The sequence below is a fragment of the Callithrix jacchus genome, chromosome 10, assembly GCF_049354715.1.
Source record: "Callithrix jacchus isolate 240 chromosome 10, calJac240_pri, whole genome shotgun sequence".
NCBI classification, from domain to species: Eukaryota; Metazoa; Chordata; class Mammalia; order Primates; family Cebidae; genus Callithrix; species Callithrix jacchus.
This window is the reverse complement of record NC_133511.1, coordinates 69,491,304-69,509,489: the sequence shown is the minus strand read 5'-3', so window position 1 is coordinate 69,509,489 and position 18,186 is coordinate 69,491,304. Positions and strand designations below refer to the sequence as shown.

The window sequence follows — 18,186 nt, the reverse complement described above, 5'->3', positions numbered from 1 at the left end:
ACTTTGATAAATTCAACACCCCTTCACGCTAAAAACTCTCAATAAGCTAGGTATTGATGGAATGTGTCTCAAAAGAATAAGCTATTTATGACAAACCCACAGCCAATATCATACTGAATGGGCAAAAGTTGGATAAATTTCCTTTGAAAACTGGCACAAGACAAGGATGCCCTTTTTCACCATTCCTATTCAACATAGTATTAGAAGTTCTGGCCATGACAGTCAGGCAAGAGAAAGAAATAAGGCATATTCAAATAGGAAGAGAGGAAGTCAAATTGTCTCTGTTTGTAGGTGACATGACTGTATATTTAGAAAACCCAATCGTCTCAGCCCAAAATCTCCTTAAGCTGATAAGCAACTTCAGCAAAGTCTCAGGATACAAATCAATGTGCAGAAATCACAAGCATTCCTATACACCAATAACAGACAAAAAGAGAGCCAAATCATGAGTGAACTCCCATTCACAATTACCACAAAGAGAATTAAATACCTAGGAATTCAACTTACAAGGAATGTGAAGGACCTCTTCAAGGAGAATTACAAACCACTGCTCAAGAAAATGAGAGAGGACACAAACAAATGGAAAAACATTCCATGGTAATGGATAGGAAGAATCAATATCATGAAAATGGCCATACTGCCCAAAATCATTTATAGATTCAATGCTATCCCCATCAAGCTACCAGTGACTTTCTTCACAGAATTAGAAAAAACTACTTTATATTTCATATAGAACCAAAAAAGAGCCCACATAGCTAAGACAATCCTAAGCAAAAAGAATAAAGCTGGAGGCATCACATCACACTACCTGACTTCAAACTATACTACAAGGCTACAGTAACCTAAACATCATGGTACTGGTACTGAAACAGATATACAGATCAATGGAACAGAACAGAGGCCTCAGAAATAATGCCACACATCTACAGCCATTTGATCTTTGACAAACCTGACAAAAGCAATGGGTAAGGGATTCCCCATTTAACGAATGGTGTTGAGAAAACTGACTAGCCATATGCAGAAAGCTGGAACTGGACCCTTTCCTTGTACCTTATACAAAAATTAACTTAAGATGGATTAAAGACTTAAACGTAAGACCTAAAACCATAAATACCCTAGAAGAAAACCTAGGCAATACCATTCAAGACATAGGCATGGGCAAAGATTTCATGACTAAAATACCAAAAGCAACGGCAAAAAAAACAAAATTGACAAATGGGATCTAATGAAACTTAAGAGCTTCTGCACAGCAAAAGAAACTATTATCAGAGTGAACAGGCAACCTATAGAATGGGAGAAAATTTTGCAATCTATCCATCTGACAAAGGGATAACATCCAGAATCTACAAAGAACTTAAATTTACAAGAAAAAAACTAACAACTCCATCAAAAAGTGGTCAAAGGATATGAACAGACACTTCTCAGAAGATGACATTTATGCAGCCAACAAACATATGAAAAAAAGCTCATCATCACTGGTCATTAGAGAAATGCAAATCAAAACCACAGTGAGATACCATCTCACACCAGGTAGAATGGCAATCATTAAAAAGTCAGGAAACAACAGAGGCTGAAGAGGGTGTGGAGGAATAGGAATGCTATTAAGCTGCTGGTGGGAGTATAAATTAGTTCAACTACTGTGGAAGACAGTGTGGTGATTCCTCAAGGATCTAGAAATGGAAATTCCATTTGACCCAGCAACCCCATTACTGGGTATACACCCAAAGGATTATAGATCATTCTATTATAAAGACACATCATGCACACATATGTTTATTGTGGCACTGTACACAATAGCAAAGACTTGGAACCAACCCAAATACCCATCAGTTACAGACTGGATGAAGAAAATGTGGCATATATACACCATGGAATACTATGAAGCCATAAAAAAGGATGAGTTCATGTCCTTTGCAGGGACATGGATGAAGCCGGAAACCATCATTCTCAGCAAACTAACACAAGAACAGAAAACCAAATACCGAATCTTCTCACTCATAAGTGGGAGTTGAACAATGAGAACACATAGACACAGGGAGCGGAATATCACACACTAGGAAGGGGGACTAGGGAAGGGATAGCATTAGGAGAAATATCTAATGTAGATGATGGATTGATAGGTATAGCAAACCACCATGGCACGTGTATACCTATGTAACAAACCTGCACATTCTGTACATGTACCCCAGAACTTAAAGTATAATGTTAAAAAAAGGAAGAAGAAGAGGAAAAGGAAGCGGAAGAAGAGGAGGAAGAGGAGGAGGAAGATAGCTTTCTTATCCTGATTTCTGGGAAGCCAGCTGCAAATGACTAGGGGGAGAAAAAAAAACTTTACTAACTTTAAACAGGCAAAAGAAACAAGACTATTGGAATAATTAAAACTTAGTAATGTACTTATAATTAAAACAATTAAAAAATTTATCAACTTCTAAGATTTAAATTATTTCTTCATAATTCCTAATTTTATTATGATTCTTATTCTGTTTATTTCCAAGGCTGCAGTAGTAATAAAAGGTATTCATTGTTTTTTGGGTTTTTTAATTAAAAGCAGGTACAAAGGGCTGTGGGTTCCTACAGGAGAATAAGAGGAAAGAGTTGAGCATGTCTGAGAAAAGGCTGGAAAACCATCCTGGAGGAAGTTTGGAAGGCAAATTGGGAGTATAACAGAAAAGAGAGATGGAGTAAGGATGCAGCTACAGATATCAAAGTGAGCTTTTCCAGAAAAGCAACAACTCCTGCTCACTGGGGACTTTCCCCTACTTTCTGAGCCACTGAAGAAGGAAGATAAGGCGTAGTCTTTTCTTTTCCTATCTCCAACTGCCCTAACCCCCAACAGTTATTCCGCAGTCCTTCTGCACTCTTCTCAATATCCCTGCTGAAAGCACAAAGTGCATACTAACCCCTAGCCCAGGACTAAGCACACTGTAGGCACATGTTAAAAATTAAAAATAGTAGCTACCGGCCAGGCGCAGTGGCTCACGCCTGTAATCCCAGCACTTTGGGAGGCCGAGGTGGGCGGATCACGAGGTCAAGAGATCGAGACCATCTTGGCCATGGTGAAACCCCGTCTCTACTAAAAATACAAAAATTAGTCAGGCGTGGTGGCACGCGCCTGTGGTCCCAGCTACTCGAGAGGCTGAGGCGGAATAATCACTTGAACCCAGGCGGAGGCTGCAGTGAGCCGAGATTGCGCCACTGTACTCCAGCCTGGCAACAGAGTAAGACTTCGTCTCAAAAAAAAATAGTAGCTACCATTTATTTAGGGGAAATTGGGGCACAGAGAACCTTAGAAATGTGTCCAAGGTCACAAAGCTACTGAGTGATAGAGGCAGTCAGCTTGATTTCAAAGCTGGAACTCTGTTTCCTCTAACAGAAGTAGAAGGTCGATAACATCTCCTAACATCTCCAAACACACCTAACATCTCCAAACTGTAGTTTGGAGAGCCCTTGGTGGGCCTGCAAGCCCAGAGCCAACTCTGCAGAGTGAAAAAGACCGTAAAGGGCAGTGTGCTACTCTGGAGCCACATAGGGAGGACTGAGCATGCCTTCTACTGTCAGAAAATGGACCTTGAGGTGGCTCTGTGCTGAGCCAGTCTGATCGTTCTTCCCTCTTCCCAAGTTCTGAGGCTGCTGGGGACAGATGGCACCTGTTCCCTCAGCATACCCTCTTTGCTACTGCATGACAAACCTTTTATTTGAGATCTGTTAAGCCTCAAACCAATAGCAGGATTTTTATTATGGCTCGGTGAGGTGGCCACAGCTCACAGCTGTAACAGGTCTAGGTTCTCTAGGATGTTCATGTGCTAAATGACTGAAGATGAGGTCTAAGTGTTTGCTCACTCAGCCTTAAGAACTCATCCTAAGTTCAGAACACAAGTCAGAGCCAGTACAGGCCTCTAGGTCCTAAATGGGTGTTAAGAATAGTGCTGAAAAAAGAAGAGCGCTGAAATAAGGATGTTTAGTCCATGCTCAGAGGGGAAAATAAAGCCTAGAGGGGCAGGGATCAAGGGACTTTTTATAAACACCCAGCAGGCACACCTCCACCCCTTTCCGAAGTCTCCTGGCAAAGAACTCCTTAGTATTTTCCTCAGATTCCAGCAGGCAATTTTAAAATTTTTCCTTTGACAAGCATCAGTAGAAAAATATAAAACAATATTTGCCATCAGGACAGCTGCTGATTTCTAAAAATCTTAGCTTCCAGGCGTATACCCAGCTCTATCAGAAACCTTGAATGAGAGAGCCAGTAAGAACTTTTAATGGCCAAGCCCATTTTACAGATAAGGAAACCCAAATCTAGGAAGAACTGAATTGTCAAAGGTCATCTAATAAGGCAAGGACCAAGCACAGAAGTCCTAAAAATACAGGATGCAGACACTGGGAAGGAACAAACCTCCTGTCTTTTATACAGAACGCTTATTAAGCAAGGAGTTCCTCCCCAAAATCATAAAAGGTCACAGCTGAAAGGAACTGTATGCAGGAATCTCATGATACAAATCATAAAACACCCTGAGAAAAGTGACCTACTCAAGGTCACACAGTGAGTGGCAATTTTCAAAAGGGACCAAGGTGACCTCCCAATACAGCGTTCTTTCCTAAACTTCATAAGAAGTCATCTGAATGAAAGTCCAGGAGCTACAAAAAAAAAAAAAAATCAAGCTGTACAGGCATACCTCAAATACACTGCAATTTCAGTTCTAGACCACTGCAATAAAGGTAATATAGCAATAAAGTGAGTCACACAAAATTTTTGGTTTCCCAGTGATAAAAGTTATGTTTATACTATAGTGTAGTCTATTAAGTATATAATAGCATTATGTCTAAAAATACAATGGGCATGCCTTAATTTAAAAATACCTTATTGCTTAAAAATTCCAATACAGAGACTCAATAGTGAGCACATGCTACTAGAAATGTGGTACCAACAGCTTGATCAACACAGGGTTGCCACAAACCTTCAACTTGTAAAAAATGCAATTATCTGCAAAGTGCAATAAAGCAAAGCACAATAAAACAAAATATGCCTTTATATATTTATTAAGATATAATTAACAGACCCTAAAACTCTAAATCTCTTAAAATGTGCAATTCAATGATTATAGTATATTCACTAGGTTGTGTAACCATTGGCACAATTAATGTTAGAATATTATCATTACCCCAAAAAGAAATGCCATATCTATTAGCAGTCACTTTCTATTTCCCATGGCCTCCCACCCCCCCAGCCCTAGAATATACTATTTTCTGTATCTAAGGATTTGCCTATTTTGGGCATTTTATAGAAGTGAAATCACAGAATTGTATAATACATGGCCTACTGTGACTGGCTTCTCTCATTTGGCGTGTTTTTAAGGTTCATCCACGTTGTTGCATGTATCAGTACTTCATTCCTTTTCGTGGCTGATTAAAATTCTATTGTAAGGCTGGGTGCAGTGGCTCATGCCCGTAATCCCAGAACTTTGGGAGGCCAAGGTGGGGGGAATCACCTGAGGTCAGGAGTTCGAGACCAGCCTGGCCAACATGGTGAAACCCTCTCTCTACTAAAAATACAAAAATTAGCTGAGCGTGGCAGCACACGCCTGTAATCTCAGCTACTCAGGAGGCTGAGGCAGAAGAACTGCTTGAGCCCAAGAGACAGAGGTTGCAGTGAGCTGAGGTTACACCACTGCACTCCAGCATGTCAGACAGAGCGAGACTCTGTCTCAAAAAATATACATATATATATATATATATATATATATATATATATATATATATATTCTATTGTATGTATATACCATATCTATTTTTCCATTCATCAACTGACAGACGTTTGAGTTGCTTCCACTTTTTGGCTATTGTTCTAATTTCTACACATCCTCACCAACACTTGTTAATGTCCTTTTTATTATATCCTAGTGGGTAAAAACTGATACCTCATTTTGGTTTTGATTTGCATTTCTCTGATAATGATGTTGAGCATTGTTTCAGGTGTATATTGGCTATTGAAGTATGGAATATATAAATATATGTTCAAATCCTTTGTCCATTTTTTTTTCTTTTTGAGACAGGGTCTCACTCTGTCGCCCAGGCTGGAGTGCAGTGGCATGATCTTGGCTCACTGCAACCTCTGCCTCCCAGGTTCCAGCAATACTCATGCCTCTGCCTCCTGAGCAGCTGGGATTACAGGCATGTGCCACCACACACAGCTAATTCTTTTATTTTTTTAGTAGAGACAGGGTTTCACCATGTTGGCCAGGCTATTGTCGAACTCCTGACCTCAGGTGATCTGTCCACCTCGGGCTCCCAAAGTGTTGGGATTACTGGCATGAGCCACTGCATCTAGCAAGAATTTTTTTTATATATTCTGGATAGTAGAGCCTTCTCAGAAAAATGTTTCCCAATACTTTCTCCATTTTGTGGGTTGTCTTTTCACTTTCTTGGTACGTTCTTTGAAGTATAAAACTTTTTTATTTTGGTGAAGTCCAGTTTAACTCTTCTTTCTTTTGTTGCTTATCCTTTTTAAAAAATAATTTGAGGTAAAATTCACGTGATATAAAAGTAACCATTTTAAAACAAGCAATTTAGTGCCATATAGTACATTCATGATGTTATGCAACCACCACCTCTATCTAGTCCCAAAACATTTCTATCACTCCAGAGTAAATTTTCTCACCCAGTAAGCAGTTTCTCCCCATTCCCTCCCCCTACCAACCCCTGCCAACCATCAGTCTATATTCTGTCTCTGTGGATTTATCTATTCTAATTATTTCATATTAATAGAATCATATAATATGTGACCTTTTGTGTCTGGCTTCTTTCACTTAGCATAACATTTTCCAGGTTCATCCACATTGTAGCATGTATCAGAACTTCATTCCATCTATAGATGAATAATATTCCATTGAGCCACAATGTATTTATCTATTCATCCATTAATAGACATTTGGGTTGTTTTATTTTTTGGCTCTTATGACATGTGCTTCTATGAACATGCACATACATGTACTTAAGTTTGAGGACCTGTTTTCAACTCTTTGCATATATACCTAATTATGGAACTGCTAGGTTCTATGGTAACTCTATATCTAATTTTTGAGAAACCACCAGATTATTTTATACAGTAGCTGAAGCATTTTACCTCTTCACCAGCAATGTACAAAAGTTCCAATTTCTCTATATCCTTGCCAATACTTGTTATTTTCCATTTTAAAAAAACTATTATTATTATAACTATCCCAATCATCATGAAATATATTCTTAGCTTCAGTACCTGTGTTCTCCATATCTCAGGAAGATCATTTTCCTGCTGATCTCTGACCTTCCTTAGGTTAGATCACATGCAGCACACAGGCTACATACAATAAGCCTAAGAGAAAAGTATCCCTGTCCTAGTATCAGTCTAATCTGCTCCACCAGGGCCCCTCTTGTTGGTTCTGATATCCTAGACCCAGTACCATGTCCCCAGCATTCTGGTTCCCATGCTGGCTAATTTTTCCAGATAAAATCCTTGACTGCTTTAACTTGTGGTTTCTACTGTACACTTTTCAGACATGGTAAATCCAATTTTGATACAAAACACATACAACTTGACAATATATATTGCAAGTCTAAGGAAGACTTTTAGGCTGCTGAAAGCCTTCCCTTGCCAGGTGGTGACAGAAGAGAACCTTTGCAAAAGTAGCCTAGTTTTTATAGTTGGGTGTAAGTGTTCTTGGTATATACAAAGAGATGTGTAAGCTGTTAACAGGGAGAGTTTAATAAGGCCACTTCTCATCTTTCAAGACTCAACTCAAGAATTACTTTCTCCATAAAGTTTCCTGGGCTCTAATAGGAAACTCCTCCCTAGTTTGTGCCCCCAGTTGAACTTTGGAAAGATTTACATAATAGCTATAACACCTACTATATTTGTTGACACTTTACTGTATTTGTTGACACGGCTATCTCCATTTAGCTGGAAGTACTTGAGAGCAGGGACCTTGCCATTTATACTAGTATACAAAATGTACTCAATAAATGTTAGTGAATGACTGAAGGGCCATTGCTCAATACAGAGACTAGGCCTTACATAAAGAGTAGAACCATTCACTGTGTCATTATCCAAAACCTACCAGTGAAGGTGAGCAAAATGTGTCCTAGTACCCTCCACTCCTCCCAAAAAAGGTGGCAAAGGAAGTGGAAACGGTAGTCTTCTCCCAGGTTGCTCTGTTTCATACTTTCAAAAAGTATAGATCCACTTGTATTGAGACATCAGCTTGCACATTTGCCAAGCCATATCCATAGACAGGGAAATGTTATATTGCCTCTGACCTTGCCTGCCAGCTGCTTCTCTGGACTTGTTCCTGGTTCAATAGCATTCTACAGCTGGCACCCTAAACTGATTCCAGCCATTTCCAAAGAGCAGAAAGTGGGCCCTAAGAGCCTGTTTGGTCAAGGATAGTTTTCCAATAAATCTCACTACTTTTTGTTCCCCCTTGGTTCACTTAGAATTAGAAAAAGGATGGCAGGGCTGGCCGTTTCCACCACATAGATCTGTAGAGACTGAACAACCTAATTCTTTTAACTAGCCCCTGGCTGAAGAGACCACCCTTTCTTAGGCCTGAGTGTGTCTACCGCTCCAGTGAAAACCCACTTAGTCCTCCTTGGTCATCCAATGATACAAAGATGTTCACTAATCAGTTCATGTACTCTACATGTCTACAATAACCCATTGTCATTATATATATAAACCTGCTGATGTGCAATTGAAATGAAATATGGAAGTAGGTAACAGCTAAAAAGCTTTCAGCCCATAGTGGGTTACTTCTATCCCTGAGCATACTTTTCATATTTTAGCTTTTGTAGTCTTGCTCAGGTTGTTTATTCTGCCTAGAATGTCCTGTTTTGCCACCTCCATAGAATAGAGCTCTATCCACCCTTAAAGGCAGAGGTCACATGTCACCTTGTCTATAGGACACCTTTACTAACCTTCCTCTGGGTCTCAGAAGCACTGTGTACCTCTGTAGAACAGTCACGTTATCCCTGCAGGGCAGAACATGATTCACTCCAGGTCTTCCTACAGGGTCCAGCACAGCACTGACACAATGCAGATGATTTCCTTAAAGTATTTAATGAATGCATGTTGCTATGTGTCTGAACTAAAATGTAAGACTCTTTCATACTTTAATACTGGTGGAAATGATGGAGGTGCTGCCTTGCAGATGTGCCTAGGAGACTAAGAGCCTTAGCCTATCTACGACAACATCTTTGGTTTCCATGGCACAGCAGTAGCTCTTCTCTACACAGTACTCACAGAGAGGAGGCCCAAAGAGCACTGTATCCAGGGCCTTCAGCTGCAGCTTCTGCCGATGGCTCCGGTCTGTCATCTTCAGCACAGTTCCTGTCATGGTGGTATTGGTGACAGCTAGCCTGTTGAGGCAAAGAGTAGCTGGTCATTTTACTGCCAGTAAAGCCAGCAAGGATCCTGGTAGGATTACCTACTTCCTCCAGGAACACTTCTAGCTCTTAGTGATTGCTCCCCTCTGCACTCTAGAACACAGAGTCTATACCAGTTGGATCTCAACAGGGAATATAGAGGGACATATAATATTTGCCAAGAATTTGTTCAGCCCTTTCCCCATATCCGCCAACTTAAGCACCCTATCCTCTAGGGATTACCTGTCTGTGACCATTCCCACACCCAACTAAATTTTCTGTTGTGCTTCTCCTTCCAGGGCATATACTCTATATATTGTCCCCACTTCCCACCACTTATAAATGCATTTCCTGTGCAGCCCAGGTCAAACTCTCAGGCCATATGACCCAGTGAATCTGGGACTTATGAATTATCCTACTTAAACCCACTGTCATTATATATAAACGTGCTGATGTGCTATTGAAATGAAATATAGAAAAGGAAAAAAAAATTCAATTAACCACTGATGACAAAAATGGAATTAGTCCTGTTAGCTTGTATTTGAGTCACTGCAATACAAGTTACCTCCAATAAAATTACTGTAATTTTTTATGACCTCCACCCATACTATCAGTGATAACTTTAATGAGAGAGCCTATAAACAAGAAAATGACATAGGAAAAATGAAACTTTGTTCTCTTCTGCTGGAACACAGTGGATATAGGAGGAGAGGGGTAAAAGATAGGAAAGGTTGAAAACCACTGGTCTAGGCCCCACAAATAAGCACTTAATTCCATACTACTCTATAAGGTTGGTGCTCTTTTCTGATGCAAAGCTTTATTTCCCCAGCTAGAAAAGAAGCTTCTGACATCACAGTGTGATTTATACTCCTGTCTGACCTTGTACGAACAGCTACTTCCTTCTCTGGCCTTGGAAAGCAATTAAGACCACTGATAAGAGAGGCAGTGAGGCACTGTGATGGGGAGTGGGAGTGATCAGGAGAGCTGTCTTCTCATCTCAGCTCTACTACTGACTCACTTGCCCAATTAAAAGTTGGTTTGTTCCTCCCCTAGGACCTCAGATTCCTTCTGTGTAAACTGATGTAAAATCAGATGCTTCCTACAAGCCTGGGAGTTTTTGGGGTTCCTCTTTAAGGCACTTCTGCCAGATGTGCTGTAGTTTGTCTGACTAATAAGAATAAACATTGTCACCTTTTCTATAGTCTATTTCTCAAAGAAACCTATGAACTGGAATGCTATCTGCTTGTAAGCAATGAAAGAAATGAAAAAGGAGCTAACATTGACTAAGCAAGTAATGTGTGTCTGGTACAGTTCTGATACTTTACATACAATACCTCATTCAGTCCTCACAACAACCTTAAAAACTCAGTTCCATTATTAGTGCCACTTTCTAGATAAGAAAACGGAGACTTAGAGTTGAGTAACTTGCCCAAAGTCACACATAAGTAAGTGGCAAAGCCACAGAATGAACTCAAATCTGCTAGATTATTCTCATTATACCATGTGAGCCAGTAATGGGCTTAGAACCACCCTCACTCCACCCCAAGCACTGAAGGCCCCATGCCTGCTGTCACTAAGGTGCCACAGCTTGGCATCCCCTACACCTGTGCCCAGCCTGGCTGGATCTGGTCTTGGCTCTAATTCTAGCCACAAAAATGCTAAGTGAACCCACGACCTAAGAACTGACTTCTTATCCTATGCTTTGCAGTTTTAATCCAAGCCATAGATATGCCCCATGAAGAAAATGGTCCAGGGATCCACAAGGCAATATTGCTATTTCTTTGGGTAGCAAGAAAGAACCCTAAATCTTGGATCTTAGTTATCAATCATCTACTTTTCCATTAAACATGGAGTTCCTCAAATCAGGGGTCAGATCAAATGCATCTCTTTGCCCTCAGAGCCCAGCAGAAAGCACGGCACATGGTATAGGTGCTTCATGAAGTTTTGTAAAATAGAACTAAACTGAATATTGAAAGGAACCTATCTTTAACCACACAGCACAAGAGGAAGATGCAGTGGGAATAAAACAGGGCATTTAGAACAAGACAGACCTGGGTTCAGATCCCAACTCTGCCACTTGCCAGCTTGGATAAATTATAAAATATTTGAGATTCAGTTTGCTCACCCAAAAGATGGGATACTCTTCCTCCCAGAGTTGTGAGAATCAACTGAAATAATGGGTAGGAAAGCACTCTATAAAGGGAGGTACAAACATTAAGATTATTACTCTCTCCAGAGTAGGGAGAAGCTGTGAAGAAGAGGCTGCAGGCAGCAGAGGAGGGAACAGCCAGCTCAGCTAGGCCTGGACAGCAGTGCTCAGTAGCTCTGTGGCTGGAGACTGCAATGTGTGGGCATTCCAGCAGCTTCACCTCCCTGTTTCCCCTTTGCCGAAGCTCAAAACCAGATGCACCTACATAATAAGATGACAGATTATATATAATCAGCACTTACCAGACAGTAAGCCCTTTGAGGGTAAGGGCAGGTTGTTGTCATCTTTATCCCCAGCACCCAGCACAAGTGCTTGGCACAGAGCAGGTACACAGTAAATATTTGTTGGATGAATAAGTAAATGGATTAATGACTGAATGACATATGGCACTAGTTTGGCATAACAAGAAGTCCAAGCTGTACTCCATTCCCTCCCCACTCCCAGCACAAGCCCTAGCATATTGAGTGTGTAAAGGAGGCAAAGAGTTATGATACAACAGCTGCTGGAGTCATCCCAGAGAAGAGGCTGGGGCCAAGGACAATTAGCCTCTCCCTGTACCATTTTTATTATAAATAAGCTGTATATGGATAACCCAGGGGAGGCTAAAAGAACCCCAAGGCTCCTGGGTGATAAAAGAGGCAGCTGCTCAGGGGACAGAAAAAAAAGAGAGAGAGACAAACACCACAGGCTTTGATGTATACCCAGATTCAAATCTCAGTTTTGCCCCTAACTAGTCATGTTTGTGACCTTGGGAAACCAGTTTCATCATCTATATACAATAATACCCACCTTACATGACTGATATAAGAATTAAATGAGATACTGTATATAGTGTTGAGTAGAATGCCTTGCATGTACTAAGCAATCAGTAAATGGCAGCTATTAGTACTATTCCCAGGACTGATGGAAATACTAAAGAAGAGAGTGGATGCAAAGTGCCCATCATATTTTATAGCAAGTGCACAACAGATGTGAGAAGAGGCAATATCTGCAGACGCTGCCCTGAAAAGGGTAGAACCTCACTTAACTGGCCAGAGCAATCTGAAGGCAGGCCCACTCCAGCCCATTCCCTGTACCCTCAAATGAAGAAAATCCAGTCCCCTCCTGACCTTGGCATGGCATGGCCACTGAGCTGCAGCTTCCGGAAGGTCTCCTCATACTGAGGCAGCTCCACATATGTGATCAGCCACTGTACCACTTCATCCACGGTCCAATTGTATACTGTGAAAAAAGACAAGCAAAGCCATGACTCCAGAATGCCAAGCACTGCTTGCATTTATTGTCATGGTCATACTGACCTTAATATTTACCATATTTGTATGTTTAATATTTCTCTGTCCCATAAAATACTAAGTATGAAAGGAGTATACACAGTGAGTCTATTTATATGAAATCCTGGAAAAGACAAATTTATAGTGATAGAAAGTAGATCAATGGTCAGCTGGAGCCAGGAAGGGAGGTGGGAACTGACTGGGAAAAATCACAAATGCAGCATTATAAGGTGATGGATATATTCTATATCTTGAATGTGGTGGTACTTACATAAATGATAACATCTGTCAAAATACATCCAACTGTACATTTAAAATAGGTGTTTCATCTTTTATGTAAATTATACCTCAATAAATCTGATTTTGGAATTATTTTTAAACTGCTGTGAACCGGGTTGAGAATAAACTATCCATCCATCCATCTATCCAACTATTCAACTGAGCATTCATAAGGGGCCTACTTAGTGCCAAGCCTTGAGGAAGTTAGTTCCCAATCCAATGGACGAGATCAAAAGCTAAACAGCATGAATAAAGCACAGATCCTGATAAAGAAAAATACACAGAGCACAGAGGAGAAAAGAAATAACTGCCTAGGGGTTCAAGGACAGCCTCAGAGAAGATGATGTATTGCAACATAAAGGATTAGTAGAAGCTTATCTGAAATATTTCATGGGTTTGGGGGGAGGAATATTCCTGATACAGAATGAAGACAGGTGCCAAAGTAAAGATGTGAAATTTGATGTGTCTGAAACAGCAGTCCCAGACCATTTTGGCATGAGGGACCAGTTTCATGGAAGACAATTTTTCCATGGACCTCGGGCAGGGAGATGATTTTAGGAGGAAACTGTTCCAGCTCAGATCATCTGGCATTAGTTAGATTCTCATAAGGAGCACGTAACCTAGATCCCTCACATGTGCAGTTCATAACAGGGTTTGCACCCCTATGAGAATCTAATACCGATGTTGATCTGACAAGAGGTGGAGTTCAGGCAGTAATGCTCCTTCATCCACTGCTCATCTCCTGTTGTGCAGACCAGTACCTGCTGGGCCATAGACTAATACCAGTCCGTGGCCCAGAGTTGGGGACCTCGGTCTAGAATATAGAATATATGGAAGGTAGTGCCAGAAGAAAGTTGAAGCCATGTCACAAAGAGTCTTAACTACCATGCTAAGATAGCTACTAGTATTGTCTTGGGATGAGCCTAACTCAGGTTGCTCTTGCCAGTTAGGTGAGGCCCAGCCCTTTTCAGGACAGAATCTATAGACCTCTCCTCCTCTCACATCTAATGTGTGCTTAGTATAGAGCACACTGGGAAGCACTTTATAGCCATTCTCTTATTTAATATTATTATTCAAAGCTGTATTGTCCAAGCAGTGCAGTAGCCACAAGTGGCTATTTACATTTATAAAAATTAAATAAATTAAAAATTCAGTTCTTCAATGGCACTAGCCAAACTTCAAGTGCCCAATAGCTAGATATGGCTAGTGGGTACAATATTGGACAGCATAAATTATAGAACATTCCCATCATTGTAGAAAGTTCTATTAGATAGCCCTGATCAAAATAAATTAATATAGGCCAGACACGGTAGCTCATGCCTATAATCCCAGCACTTTGAGAGGCCAGGGCAGGAGGATCACGTGAACTCCAGAGTTCAAGACCAGCCTGGGCAATATAGTTTGACCCTGTCTCTACTAAAAAAAATTTTTTTAATTAGCCAGGTGTGGTGTTGTGGGGCTGCGGTCCAAGCTACTCAGGAGGCTGAGGTGGGAGGATCATCTGAGCCCAGGAGGTCGAGATTGCAATAAGTCACAATTGTGCCATTGCACTCCAGCTTGGGTAACAGAGTGACAGCCTGTCTCAAAAAAAAAAAAAATCCAGCTGACATAATTTAAGCCCTGAGTCAGATCATGCCTGTAGAAAGCCCTATTCATAGATATTTCAGTTTTATGCAAGAAACACATTTCCCTTTTTGCTTATATCAGATTGAAATGATTTTCTATCATAAAAGGAATGAACTCTAACTGAAACAACAATTGAGTGGTCATTTGCAATAAGGCAAATTGCATCATCACCATACATGGAGCACTAGAGCTAGTGATTCCTCAATAATATAATGTGATTTTTTTAAATGGATAGTCATAAAAAGTAGCCTTTAAAATAATTTTGATATCTGTATTCTGTTTAAACATACAGAAAACAAAGTTATCCCTATACTTTGTTAAAAGTCAATTATGAAGGCGTAGAAGTAGACTTAATACACAATACACAAGGAATACATTCCAGCCCAGTGAAGGTCAAATGAGATCATGAATCAAAGTTTCATAGTAGCTTAAATAAAGAAAAATGGTGGGAGGAATGAGTCATCATGTGGTACCCAGCAATACAGACATGCTGAACTTAAAAGAGCCTGGAAGCAACTGATTTTCAGCAAAAAAGCATCATTTTATTGGATCTGAAGTTTATTTTTACTTAAAGCATAAATCTGCTTTTGTTTGCATTGGTATACAAATTTTATACATGACTTCAACCTTGTTTTATGTTTGCACATACTTAAGTAACATTATAATAAAAATAGTTTAAGCAGCACTTCGGGTCCAAGATGAATTATTTACCTTAAAAGGAATTTGTACATTCCTCAAATTTGAAAACCACTGCTTTTTAAGCAGCAAGAAGCCAAAAAAGTTTTGAAGTTGAATGATATGGTGAGATTCATCACTGTCCTCTTGTAAGATCCATATCTTTTTTCTTTTAAGAGACAGGTCTTGCTCTACCACCAAGGCTTGAGTGCAGTGGTGTGGTCACAGCTTGCTGCAGCCTTTAACTCCTGAATCTGCCTGCCTCAGCCTCCTGAGTAGCTAAGACTACAGGCATGTACTACTACCATGTCAGGCTAACTCTTTTTTTGTTTTGGTTTTGTCTTTGTCTTTGTTTTGGTTTTTTGAAACAGGGTCTTGCTCTGTCACCTAGGCTGGAGTGCAGTGGTGCAATCTCAGCTCACTGCAGCCTCCACCTCCTGGGTTCATGTGATTCTCCTGCGTCAGCCTCTGGAGTAGGTAGGCTTACAGGGGCACACCACCACACCCAGCTAATTTCTCTATTTTCGGTACAGACAGGGCTTCACCATGTTGGCCAGCTGGTCTCAGACTCCTGGCCTCAAATGATTCTCCCACCTCAGCTTCCCAAAGTGTTGGGATTATAGACGTAAGCCACCACACCGATCAAATTATTTTATTTTTTGTAGAGATGTTGCCCATCTCCCTATGTTGCCCAGGCTTGTCTAGAACTCCTGGCCTCTGGCAATTCTCCCACCTCAGCCTCCCAAAGTGGTAAGATTATAGGCATGAGTCACCAGGCCTGGCCTAATTTACCTTTAATAGGCAGAAAACATTGAAGGCATGGAATATGCCTATTCGTTTTTGCTTATCCACTGTTTCTAAACTAAGAGCTGATCATATACAATGGCATCAATAAGAACTACTCTAAATGAGGAGCTCCAGAAATGATTTGATGTGGGCCTCAAAACAACAACAAAACCTCCTTAGAAAAATATATAGCTCATATGGATGAGTAACTTCTGAAATGCTTGTCAAAAAACAAGCATTTGGCCAGACACGGTAGTTCATGCATGTAACCCCAGCACTTTGGGAGGCTGAGACAGGAGGATCCCTGGAGGCCAGGAGTTTGAGAAAAGCCTGAGGAACACAGCAAAACCCCATCTCTACAAAAGAAAAATTTTTTAAATTAGCCAGGCATGATGGCACATGCTTATAGTCCCAACTACTTGGGAGGCTGAAGTGGAAGGATAACTTGAGCCCAGGAGTTCAAGGTTGCAGTGAGCCATGACTGCACCACTGCACTCCAGCATGGGCAGCAGAATAAGACGCTGTCTCAAAAACAAACAAAATAAAACAAACAAACAAAAACAGCTATTCCTCTCAGCTCAGCATGTGATGCAAGGCAGATAATCAGGAAGACAACCTAACTAAAATAAAGTTGAAGGCAAAAATGCTCCAATCTCTTCATGTCCTCAAGAAGATGCTGGAGCTCAGAATGAAAGCTTGGAAACTGAGTGCCTTTGGCGGTAGATTAGACTATTTGCAGAGACATGGGAGGTAGCAGAGGAAGGAAATGAAGCAGACACAGTGTGTTCAGGTATGCATCCTAGAGACAAGACACTAAAAGCTTAAGTGAAGGGTGCTTAGTCAGTGCTTGGTTAAATTTCTAATTCTCAGACTACAATATATTTGAAGAAAAAGATAAATTAATTTCCAAGAGATACCATTCAGAAAAGAAGGATGACATAGCTGGGGTTAAATTAGCGCATGCCTGTGATCCCAGCTACTCAGGAGGCTGAAGCATGAGAATTGCTTGAACGCAGGAGGTGGAGGTTGCAGTGAGCTGAGATTGTGCCACTGAACTCCAGCCTGGATGACAGACTGAGACTTTCTCAAAAAAAAGAAAAAAAAAAAAAGCCAGGTGTCTCACACCTGTAATCCCAGCATTTTGGGAGGCCAGGTGGATGGATCATTTGAGGTCAGCAGTTTGAGACCACCCTGGCCAACATGGTGAAATCCAATCTCTACTAAAAATACAAAAATGAGCTGGGCATGGTGGCATATGCCTCTAATTCCAGCTAGCTGGGAGGCTGAGATGGGAGTATTGCTTGAACCTGGAAGGCAGAGGTTGCAGTGAGCTGAGCTCGCACCACTGCACTCCAGCCTGGGCAACAGAGCAAAACTCTGTCTCAAAAAAAAAAAAAGGAAGTGTTGAGAGATGGGCTTGGTGGCTCATGCCTGTAATCCCAGCACATTGGAAGGCTGAGGCAGGTGAATCGCTTGTGCCCAGGGATTCAAGGCCAATCTGGGAAACATGACAAAACCCTATCTCTACAAAAAAATATCAAAAAAATTAGCTGGGAGTGGGAGTGGTGGTACATGCCTATAGTCCCAGCTACTCAGGAGGCTGAGGTGGGAGGATCGCTTATGTCTGGGAAGCAGAAGTTGCAGTGAGCTGAAATGCAACACTGCGCTCCAGCCTGGGTGACAGAGCAAAACCCTGACTCAAAAAAAAGTGCAAGGGAAGTGAAGTAAAATGGACTAGAATGTATTATTCCTGAAAATGAATATATATCCTAATGCATTACAGATGTTATCATTTACTATGGTCTGGAGTGTCAGGTAATGAAGGCATAAGAGAGTGACACACAGATATGAGGCAGATAGACAAGTGCTAGCCTGTAAAGTACAAAGAACAACACACTCCTGCCACTGCTGCCAAGGGAACTAGGCCTCATCCAGCACAAAGGGGCCTTT

At 40.9% G+C, this 18,186-nt stretch overlaps 1 protein-coding gene across 18 annotated transcripts in view; it reads right to left on the bottom strand.

The window, feature by feature from the left end:
* STIM1 (stromal interaction molecule 1) overlaps nt 1-18,186 on the bottom strand; it is a 253,800-nt gene that overhangs the window by 28,784 nt on the left and 206,830 nt on the right. For all 18 annotated transcript variants that reach the window (XM_078340344.1, XM_078340347.1, XM_078340349.1 and 15 more), the window contains 2 exons: nt 12,709-12,820; nt 9,269-9,384 (listed from right to left, as the gene is read on the bottom strand). In XM_078340344.1, coding sequence (XP_078196470.1) covers nt 9,269-9,384; nt 12,709-12,820 — 228 coding nt within the window. The remainder of the gene's footprint in view (nt 1-9,268; nt 9,385-12,708; nt 12,821-18,186) is intronic.